The following is an 11,558-nucleotide window of genomic DNA, read 5'->3' on the forward strand; positions in this document are numbered from 1 at the left end:
CTTCAAGCCTTTAAGACCCCAGACGCTATAGCTTTTGATAGCCTGGCACTATCAGCTTTCTTCACCACATTTGCTTATTCACCAGCTTTCTCTTCAGTGGTTGTGTCAGGAAGGTGAGCATCATAGAAATAATGCATTACTCTCATAGACTGATTTCAAGTTTCTTTAAGCCTGTAGTATGTTATTACAGTTTCTGTGATGGCACTACAACTTTTTGCTTGCTTTATGAGCTATGTATTTGCTCCCTAATCATTGTCAATAGGTACCATCAAATCATTTACAACTCATGGCACTCTGTGTACAACAGAACAAGACACTGCCCGGACCTGCGCCCTCCTAACAATTGTTCCTGTGCTTGTTGCAGCCACTATGTCAATCCATATTACCAAGGGCCTTACTCTTTTTTTCTGCCTCTCTGCTGAACCACACCTGATGTCCTTTTCCAGGGACTGGCCTCTCTTGACATATCCAAAATATGTGAGACAAGTCTCCCTTTCCTTGCCGGTAAGGAGCATTCTGGATCTACTTCTTCAAAGATAGATTTGTTTGTCCTTTAGGCGGTCTGTTGTACTTTCAGTATTCTTTGCCAGCATCATAACTCAAGTGCACGGATTCTTCAGGCTTCCACATTCACATGCCTATGAAGCAACTGAAAATGCCATGGCTTGGGTCAGGGCACACCTTAGTCCTCAAAGAGACAACCCTGCTTTCAGCACTTTGCAAGCGGTTTTGTGCAGCGGATTTGCCTAAGGCAATGTGTTTTGTGCAGCGGATTTGCCTAAGCCAATGTGTCCTTTGATATAAACTGCTGCTTCCATAAGCACTGATTCCACAGTCCACATAAGACAAAATTCCTTGACAACTTCAAACTTTTCTCCATTTACTCATAATGTTCCAGTTTTAAGGATTTTGGTGGCCTTTACACTGAGTTGGTGTTCACACTGGAGGCTGCAATCCTTGATCGTCATCAGCCAGGACTTCATCTCACTTTTAAGAAGCAAGGTTGTGTCATCTGCCTACCTGAATTTCCAGAATATCCAAGAACAAATTTGTTGCATTTTACACTAATGAAAGAGCTGTGGGATGTGATATCAAGAACATCATACATGAAGGGAAAAAGCCTTTTAAAAGACAAGAAAGAATGAAAGAAAAGATAAAAGTGGATGACAGAAGAGAATCTCAAACTTGTATTTATTCAAAGTAACTAAGGCATATTGGAAGAAATGAGTCAAAGAGCTGAACAAAAAATTAAGTAAAATGTAATGAAATATTCAGAGACCTAGAGTTAGAAAACCAAAAAGGAAGAGCACGCTCAGCATATTTTAAACTGAAAGAACTCACGAAAAACTTTAAGCCTTGAGTTGCAATTTTGAAAATTTTTATGGGCAAAATAGTGAATGATGCAGGAAGTATCAAAAGAAGATAGAAAGCATACAGGCTCACTGCTAAAAAGAACCTGTTGACATTCTACCATTAGCATATGAGCAAGAATTAATGGTGCTGAAGGAAGAAGTGCAATGCACTTGAAAGCATTAGTCAAAACCAAGGGTCCAGGGATTGATGGGATAGCACATTTGACTGTGGGAATTCCAGTCTGTGAGCTGAGCAAAAAAATCCGAGAAGCAGATTTATATGAAGAAGAATGTGGCATCAGGATTGGAGGAAGGATTCTTAAAAACCTGCAATATGCAGATGACACAACCTTACTTGCTGAAAGTGAGGATGACTCGATGCACTGGTTGATGAAGATCAAGGATTGCAGCCTCCAGTGTGGATTGCAACTCAATGTCAAGACCACCAAAATTCTCACAACTGGAACATCATGTTAAATTATTTTTGTCTTGCTTGAATTGTGGAATCAGTACTCATGGAAGTAGCAGTGGATATCAAAGAACGCATTGCCTTAGGTAAGTCACTGCACAAAACCTCTTTCAAAGTGTTGTCAAGCAGGGTTGTCACTTTGAGGACTAAAGTGTGTCCTGACCCAAGCCATGGTATTTTCAGTTGCTTCATAGGCATATGAAAGTTAGACGTTGAATCAGGAAACCTGAAGACTCCGTGCATTTGAGTTATGGTGCTGGCAAAGAATATTGAAAGTACAACAGACTGCCTAAAGAGCAAACAAATCTATCTTTGAAGAAGTAGGTCCAGAATGCTCTTTAGAGGCAAGGATAGAGGGACTTGTCTCACATATTTAGGACATGTTGTCAGGAGAAGCTAATGGAATATGGAGCCTTATTCTAGCTGATTATCTTCTCCAACCCACCCACCCCAGATTAGCAAGTTGAGAACTCAAGTACAATAGAATTTTATAGGTTTTTCAGTTTACAGTGGAAACTTCACATGTAACAATTTACCAGGCTGGTAAAACTGAATCAGGATGATAATCAGAAAATGACTGATAAAAGTCCCTTCGCTACAAAGTAGTGGTATGACTGAACTAGATAGGACTTTCCAGTTCATGCTAGGATTGTGTCTTGTGATTGTTCTATGTCCTGTAAATATAGATACTTAGTTGACATACTGGCTTATCAAAACAAATTACCTTGGAAACCCCTTATCAGACTATAAAGTAGTGGGTAAAGTCTGACAAATTTCAAGAGGTTTTTGTTGTCTTATAATGGTAGTACATATGCCTATGACAAGTAGTTTAAGCAAATCTTGGTTCAAATATGAGAAGGTTTCAGAAGTTCACGGGGAAATACCATTAACCTTTTAATTCCACTCTTCAGTGGACTTTTTGGAGCCCCTTGTTTTTGTACTGAAAGTTTTATTTTTCAGATAATAGCATCTTATGGAGATGATATAGTTGCTTTAAAGGAAGAAGTCAAGTGACTGAAGTGCACTGTGGCTGGCTTTGGACTTAAAATCAAAAGCATAGCTGATTCTATGTCATGTATCTATTGAATATTACCAGTAACCAGGTAGTTGCATATTTGTGGGGAAAATCACCAGTCATTTGAACCATTATTATTTACAAAATAACCTTATAACCTTCTGTGTTGACAATTAGAAAAATCTATAGTTAACTTTCTGGATTCCTACAAGTTTTGGATTATCTCCACAATGATAATGTGAAGATAATTTACTTAGTTTCTTTATAGTTGGTAAATTATCAAGAAACCTACTCTAGATATGCTTTTTTTAATTTACATTTTTATTTTATTTCTAGGCCTATCATGGTCACCATCAAGCACTGGAAGTGTTGGTACAGTCTTTGTTAGATCTTGATGTAAGAAATAATAGTGGAAGAACGCCCTTGGATCTTGCAGCATTTAAGGGCCATGTTGAATGTGTGGATGTACTTATTAATCAGGGAGCCTCCATATTAGTAAAAGATTATATTTTAAAGAGAACACCTATACATGCTGCAGGTATGCCAAGTATTTTGATTTATCTACCTAATTTCCTTATCTTTTTTCACTTCTAAAATATATTACTCCTGGATTGTGCTTACACATTTAGTAACTTGAAATGGTAGAATGATTGTTTCCTTACAAAGAAACCAACAGAAATTAATTTTTTTTTTAATCATCTGCCTTAGAAACTGGGTTTCTAACTCTTCTAAAATAGTTCCTCAACAAATAATGCTGTTTGTTTTTACTTTCTGATTAACGTTATTTTGGATTACTTTATGCTTTCACTTAGCAATTGATGTACGTTATGTTCTAATTGTATCAGTGCACTGGATATTTTTTAGGAAAGATTTAAAGAATCTGAACATTATTCAGGACCTACTAGGTTATTCTTTTTGATGGTACAACTGAAGATTTGTAGCCAGTTGGTTTTAATGACTCGATATCAGCTGTGTGTCACTAGGAGATGCAGGACAACTATGATTAGGGTCACTTAGTTTGGTCTGTGTTTATAGGTTGATTCTTAACATGTTTTAATATGTTTCTAGTCCCACTCTTCACCAGAGCAGCTTTTTAGAAACTATCAGATACTCATGAGGTCAGAGAGGAAGCTTGTAAATAATAACAATAAATTTGTACATAGAAATTGGTATATGGTGGCAGGAATAAGATTTAAAATAACTATTTTCTATTTTCCTGAAAAAGTGAAATTATGTCAGTCTGCTCTAGAAAATAATGTGTAACTACAGATCATTGCCAGAGCTAATTTAAGACTTTCATGGAATGTTTACACTCATTGGTGTTGCTGCTGAGAATGTACACAGCAGAACGTAGTCAAAAGTTTCTTCCCATGCAGTTGAAAGGATGATTTGATTCTTCTAATTGTGCCACCATTCCCATCCTCCTTTTCGATGTTGTTCCTCCTCTATTGATACAGATTTTATTGCCTCTAAGTTTCCTGACTACTCTTTCAAACTACTATAGTCAATTTGATCTCAGGTAGATTTTTTTTTTGTAGATCTTAATGAAATGAGCAATGCTCAAGGCAGACATTCTTTACAAATTAGGCTAATCGGTTGTTGTTTTATTGACTTAAGGGGATATTTGAGTGTTTGCACTCTTAACGGATGAATATTGAACCAAGAAAGACATTAGCCAGTAGTCCCTCTGAAATTATTAGCCCATACTGAAATAATTAACCACTGCTGGGCAATCCAATGTAAACCCTTACTCCCTGTAAAAGTATAGGTCACTATTACCACCTACTTATTCAACAAATTCAAGCCTTTCTTCTTTTGATGCATTTCAGATTTGGACGTCTACATCTTACTATTCCTAAGTCATGGGGAAAAAATCACTAAGATTCTTTCTGGAGGTCAATTGGGTTTTTTTCTCCACAGTGATATTGCACAGTTAAAGTTATTAGTAGCTGCTATGCACTGAGTATAAGCGAATTGATTTTTTAAAATAATAATAATGAGTCAAATACAGTCCCCTTGAGCCATCCCCAAGTGCTGTTGTAACAGTGTTGCGATTACTGAGAGTTGCTGGCAGAGCACAACATACAGAAGGGGAGCTTAGTCATTTGAGCCCAAAGCCTTTAATGACTATCAGACTTTGATGTACCCTTTACAAAGTATTGTCAAATATTAGGCACCTGGCAAGCTTTACAGTCTTGGAAACCCACAGGGGCAGTTCTACCCTGTCCTATAGGGTCACTAGGAATTGGAATCAGCTTGGTGGCAGGGAGTGAGAGTGAGTGTGCTTTCACTCGTATGAGAGGGCCTTACAAAATTCTTGGGACAATGTTATTGTCTTTTAATTCCATTTTCCATGAAATTAGTGAAGCCCCTCTTATTGTCACTTTATTTAGGAAGAAGAGTGATAGACATTTATTTTTGCATCGTTATGTGGCTTAATGTATTTCTATAAACTTCAAATAGTACTGTACTGTGGGCAGGATCTAAAATTTGCAAAGAATTTAACTTACACTAAAAGATTACTGTTTATTTACTTTGTACCGCAGCTTCATTCATTTGGGTATGTAACTGTATACTTCAGATACGTTTTCTTTCTGTATGTCATTTGGGCCCCATGCTCCCTCTCTCCCAACTGTCAAGTAACCAAGTGCCCAACTAAAAGTGGGCTTAAATGGCAGGAGTTTATACTCAAAGAAATGAATGTAGTTCTAGAGTTAACAGAATCTGGATCAGATTCGCTGTTATTCTCCTGTCTTTGCACTTAGCACTTAAATTGCATGGTGGCTGCTGCTGCTTTATGGCAATCATAACAGAAGTAGAAATATATAAGGACTTTTCATTATCAGGGATAAAAATGTTTCCTAGACACCCTCCTGACATATTTCAGTGGTCAGAACTCACCTTGTGGTCATCTTGTAACTAACTACTCACTGACAAAGGGAATGAGGTTTCTATGATTGTCTTGGTCTGATCACTTTCCTCCTTCAGGCTGGAGCCAGCCACTTCTAGACCACATTGTCACCACCAGAGAGCTAAATAAAGTGAGCATCTTATTAGTATGGCAGATGATAAGAGTGACTCCTGAATAAGCCGCCTGTGTGCCTGCCATGATTTGCCATGAGAAATTTATGTATTCCTTTTTGTCTTTAAAGGCAGTAGAAATTGTCTTTGATGTACCTATAACTCATTTTCTTTCTTGTGTCCCAAATTCATTGAAATTCTTCCCAAAATCATATCCTAGGAAATGTGCTTAAAGATGGACATTCTAGTTTATCATTACTAAAAAGTTTACATTTCATTTTACAGCAACAAATGGTCATTCAGAATGCTTGCGGCTATTAATAGGAAATGCAGAACCACAGAATGCAGTAGATATTCAAGATGGAAATGGGCAGTAAGTTTCAAGATTTTAAATTTTATTTTTGGATGTTTCCCTCTATATTCTTGTTTCTGTATTAGTAAGTTTGCCATAGTGTACCAAAGTAATATAGGCTCACATTTTTATACATATGTATATAGATAGGTATTTGTGTGTGTGTATGTGTGTGTATATATATATATATTTTTTTTTTTTAATGTACTGAAGTCAAATCAAAAAATGACATCTTTATCCAACAGGTTATGGCATTATTTACTATTTACAGCTTGGATTCATAAGCGCTAGGTGTAAATATGGTATTGATTTTACAGTGACTGATCTCATATGTGTAAAGTCAATATATCTTTAATTCTGAATCTATACTTGTTGCCCAGGACGCCTCTGATGCTGTCTGTTCTCAATGGGCACACAGACTGTGTTTACTCACTACTAAACAAAGGAGCAAATGTAGATGCCAAAGACAAATGGGGAAGGACAGCGTTACATAGAGGGGTAAGCCAAGATAGTCCCATTTTGTATGCTTTTTAGTAATTTTGATATTCAAACCCTAATGTTGAACAATACAAAGCACAAATTCAGGGATCGATGATTTTGGAGCAAAATTCTTAAATATTGATGCCAATAAACATTAATGTCAATGTGAAGTTTTTGTGTTGCCTCATTTTCTGTTTATAAACCATTTCTATTAAAAAATATGAAAATGATAAAATGCAAGGTGTTTGGCATATCCTTAATTTGAGGAAATACATAAAAAAAGACATAAATATCTTTTTAATTATCTGTTGTTAGTTTGTGGCACCCCCTCTTATCTATTTGACTTCGTGCAAATTATTTTTCTTCCAGGCAGTTACAGGCCATGAAGAATGCGTAGATGCATTACTTCAACATGGTGCTAAGTGCTTGCTTAAGGATAGCAAAGGCCGCACGCCAGTACACTTGTCAGCCGCCTGTGGGCACATTGGTGTCCTTGGAGCCCTTTTGCAGTCAGCAACATCTGTGGATGCAAATCCAGCCATTATGGACAATCATGGATATACAGCGCTTCACTGGGCTTGCTACAATGGTAAGTAAACAGGCACAAACCTGCATTAAATCTTTGTTCTGAGTTAAATGCTATGACACACCAAGCAAGAAGCCCTGGTGACAACAGGGCTAACTGCAAACTTCCGCAGTTTGGAGAAAGCCAGTCTTTCTACTCCAGTAAAGAGTTCTGTCTCAGAAACTCAGGGGCACTTATACCCTCTTCTGTAGGGTTGCTGTGAGTCGCTATCGACTCGATGGCAGTGAAGTTTTTTGTTCTTTGTATATTTGCCAGGGATAATAACTCCAATACATAGTAATTGAGATTGTAATCGGAATAACCTGTTTCTAAGGCAGAGTTAAAGTGTAAGGATGAGGAGGAAGCCTAGAATAATCTGCTGCTACTGTGTCTCACTCCTGTCCCTTGTCGTGCTAAAGCTAAGGCAATGCTCTCCAAGGCATTTAAGGCCAAGACTAGGTGACATTTTTCTTACACATTTGCTTCAAGTATTTACTTCATTATATTTCCTGTGCCTTTCCTATATAGTATGTTTGTGTTGTGATTATCTTTACTTTCTGATTACAGTTGGAGTAGGATAAAAAGACAAAGGAGAAATGATAAGATGTAGCACAGCCTAAAATTTGTGTATGTTTCTAGGCACATCAGAAGATAAGGTCCTTACATCAACATTGACATTCATGCACAATAATAACTAAATCTTAGCAGATCATAGAACTAGAGGCGCTCATGGCTTACGTGATTTAAAAATGTAAAACCAAACTCATTGCAACCCTCTATGGGTTTCCAGGACTATAACTATTTATTTATAGGAGTAAAAAGCTTCATCTTTCTCCCGTGGAGCTACTGGTGGTTTCAAACTGCTGACCAGTCGGATTGCAGCCTAAAACCTAACCGCTACACCACTAGGACTCCTTTTACCATATGATTAGAACAGACTCACTTTAGAGGAGCACAGCCACATTTATTCTTTTAATAGCTAAATTCAAAAAAGATCCTTCAGGAACACATAAAACTATTTTTAAGGTATTAAAAATGGAGTCAGGCTTATGAAATGCCCACTAACTAAAATAAGGTGTTAAGGTGTGTTCCGCTTTCCCTGTGTAGAGCCTGAGATTTCACCATCTTAGAAAACACTGGTAGCAATAATCCTATCAAAGCTAAGACCTAGGACTTAAGCAGAGAGGTTGTGGAGCTTCTGAATTTGTTCTGAATTTTAATGGTGCTTTGAGATTATTGACATATTAGTCTGTAGTTTACATTTCTGACAGTGTTCCTTCAAAGTATATAGAAAATCTAAATTGTCCCTTCATATAAATACCCTTTTGATAAAATAGTATCTGTTCTAAAATTCAGCTGAATGACTTATCTCCAGGTTGAGGTTAACTGTCTTTCTATAATATGCTTTTTATTGATTCTTTCACTGAGAGCCATTCTGGCAGATAATGTTGGGTTTTAGGTGGACGAGAAATCTGATTCTTGTATAGTTAAATTAAGTAAGTATTTCTATATGTATTTTCTAGGTACAGTGTTTTCCATTTCTTAGTAATCCTTGAACCAAAGTTGAAAGTTCATTCTTTTGCTATGAAAAAAGTTGCTCCTCTTCAGGAATTTCTGTGATTACTGTTAGTTATCCATTCAGAACATGCTCTTGGTGCCATAAAAATCTTGGATGATAGTTAAATGTATTGTTGATTTAAAGCTTAGTTCAGTAATAACTTCTTTTTTTACTATCTCGTGTACAAGAACAGTTTTAAATTCTCTTTATTTTTTCAGTTAATTAAAGTTAATACTATTTAATATAGTGGTCCTAAGTCAGAGAAGATACTGTATAATCGTCCTTAGGCAGAGAAAATACTGTACTTTGGCATTAAAACTTGATTTTTTTTAATGCAGTACTTAACATTTGATACTTGTTAATTCTAACTAACCCATTTAGTACAGTGGGAAAGCATCCACAGATGGGAATTTTATTTATCAAAGAAGTAGTGAGATAGAAACTGTTTAGAAGCAAAGACTTGTAATACATACCTATATAATTGAAAATTAACTACTCTAAAAAGCATATAGTAATCGTATTTTTCTTCAAACAAGGTAGTGTGACTTATTGTAAATATCCTGCTGTAATGTCTTTTGGAGAGTTGCTCTATTACAGCCTTTCTTGTCAGGCCTGTATGGAAAGAACTGTCCTCCAAAGTGAGTTCCCACCTATCACTGCTGAATGTAGAGTCTCTAAGCACATTTTGTACGAGACAGAATTTTTAATGAACTGCTTGCCTGTTGCCATTTAAAGATCAACAGATGTGTCTAATTTCTAGACTGTAACAAATTTATAGTGATTCTGAATTGAACTGGAAAGAATTAAACATGCATTGACTTTGTGCAGTAAAAGGCTATAGAGGCAGTGTAAAAGTAATACTGTATTTACAGCTAAAAGCCTATTTTATAATTTGGCATTCTGAGAGTAGAATATGTACAATGGTTTTACTTTGAACAGTAATTATTTTATGGCTGGAAAAACTCACTCCAACAGAACAGAAAACAACGTTTCTCTTAAAATTGAATTATGGCCAGGTTTTAGAAAAGAATTGGCAACACATAACTAAACTTAAACTTACAGTTTATGTCACCATTAAGTCATAGACCTTTAGGATCCTTACTTTGTTCCTCTTTTAAATTTGTTAATTTTTTTAAGCTTTACACATTGATAATATTCTTCTGGAACAAGGAAACCAGGTTTATCATTTTGTCTGTCATAATCTAGGAGACAAAATGGGGACATTGTCAATTTTTTTTTTTAACATAAATTAACCCATTTATTACAGGCCAGAGAGGTTTCAGATAGTGGAGCTTCTCCTGGTCTTTCAATCCCTTCAGTCTTCTGATGGCGGACTTGACTGTGACAGCAGAGGTGGTATTGTAGGTCCAGGCTCCACCAGCTCCTGTCTTCATGCAGGAACCGCAGTGCCAGATGCCCACAACGTGCCTCTTCGTCTTGGTTTTGCCGCAGAAGGAGCAAGTGTACTTGGCATGTTGGCTGATTTCAATTTTCTTCACCATTTTCCTGAGGGAGGCACCGTAACGAGTCCCGTATTTGCCCACGATCCCGACCTTGGTGCGTTTGGCCATCTTGCCGCAAACTAGTCCCAGGCCAGAGAACGAGATTGTCATTTTATGTCACTCAGTAATGATTGCTGGAGGTGACCAAGAGTGCAACGAATCCCTCTGCTCCGTCTGTACTCTTTTTTTTTTTAATTATTTTATTGGGGGCTCGTACAATTCCCATCACAATCCATATATACATCCATTGTGTCAAGCATATATGCACATTTGTTACCATTTGTAAGATACTGGTTCTCGAGTCTTAAGGTCGCAGGATTTGTCCACACTTCATGGTAACCTCACAGAGCTTTTCAGTATCATTTTAGCTAGAGGGAAACCTTCAACAAGATAGATTGACAGTGTGGGCACAATAGTGGGCTTAAACATAAAATGATTGTGAGGGTCAAGCAGGACCAGGCAGTGTTGTGTTCTATTGCTTGTGGGGTCGCCATGAGTCAACCAATTTGATGACACCTAACAGTGATATTGTTACTCGCCGTATTAGAAATTAGGACGAGGAGTTTTAAAGCAGATTTGTTTATATGAAAATCTCAACACTCCGTCGGACAGGGAAAGATATGACAAAATAACAATTTATAAACTATCAAGGTTCTCATGAGGGAGGCGGGAGCGGGGAGGGAGGGGAAAAATGAGGACCTAATGCCGGGGGTTTAAGTGGAGAGGAAATATTTTGAGAATGATGAGGGCGATGAATGTACAAATGCGCTTTACACAATTGATGTGTGTATGGATTGTGATAAGAGTTGTATGAGCCCCTAATAAAATGACTAAAAAAAGAAAAGAAAATCTCAACTCTCAAGCTAGTACATGTTATTATAATTAACATTTTTATTAAGAATAATATTCGCGCCCCCACCCTTTTTTTTTTTTTTTTTGAGAAGGGCAGCAAATCTTGAGTTTTCAGCCTTTTGTGACATCACCCCAATATTCAGTGCTCTTGAGAACCAGGAAAATGGAAGGCCCTTAATAAATATGGACATTTTTGCCACAAGTTTTTAGCCTTCAGAGAAATGGTATTTAAAGCAAAGATTTTTGACCTTAGCACTATTGATATGAGTGGGCCACATATTTCTTTGTATCCAGTTGTATTAGTCTAGGTACTTTGGAGAAACAAATCCACAGCAACTCATGTATAAGAGAGAGTTTTATACAAAGAAAATGTGCATCACGAAAACATCCCA

At 37.0% G+C, this 11,558-nt stretch overlaps 2 protein-coding genes across 2 annotated transcripts in view; one reads left to right on the top strand and one right to left on the bottom strand.

The window, feature by feature from the left end:
- ANKRD28 (ankyrin repeat domain 28) overlaps nt 1–11,558 on the top strand; it is a 121,081-nt gene that overhangs the window by 98,922 nt on the left and 10,601 nt on the right. Inside the window, exons 17-20 of the mRNA XM_004704188.2 lie at nt 3,173–3,374; nt 6,143–6,230; nt 6,590–6,707; nt 7,059–7,278. Of these exons, the coding sequence (XP_004704245.1) occupies nt 3,173–3,374; nt 6,143–6,230; nt 6,590–6,707; nt 7,059–7,278 (628 nt within the window). The remainder of the gene's footprint in view (nt 1–3,172; nt 3,375–6,142; nt 6,231–6,589; nt 6,708–7,058; nt 7,279–11,558) is intronic.
- Nucleotides 10,039–10,383, bottom strand: LOC115872079 (60S ribosomal protein L37a-like). Its single transcript, XM_030887645.2, has one exon. It carries the CDS (start codon nt 10,381–10,383, stop codon nt 10,039–10,041), a length of 345 nt encoding a protein of 114 aa, XP_030743505.2.

This window comes from Echinops telfairi, unplaced genomic scaffold, assembly GCF_000313985.2.
Source record: "Echinops telfairi isolate 266 unplaced genomic scaffold, ASM31398v2 ScPeMD7_7420;HRSCAF=8458, whole genome shotgun sequence".
In the NCBI taxonomy this organism is placed as follows: Eukaryota; Metazoa; Chordata; class Mammalia; order Afrosoricida; family Tenrecidae; genus Echinops; species Echinops telfairi.

Excerpts from the sequence above, each read along its gene's own strand:
- LOC115872079 (XM_030887645.2), bottom strand. The coding sequence starts at position 10,383 with ATGGCCAAACGCACCAAGGTCGGGATCGTGGGCAAATACGGGACTCGT.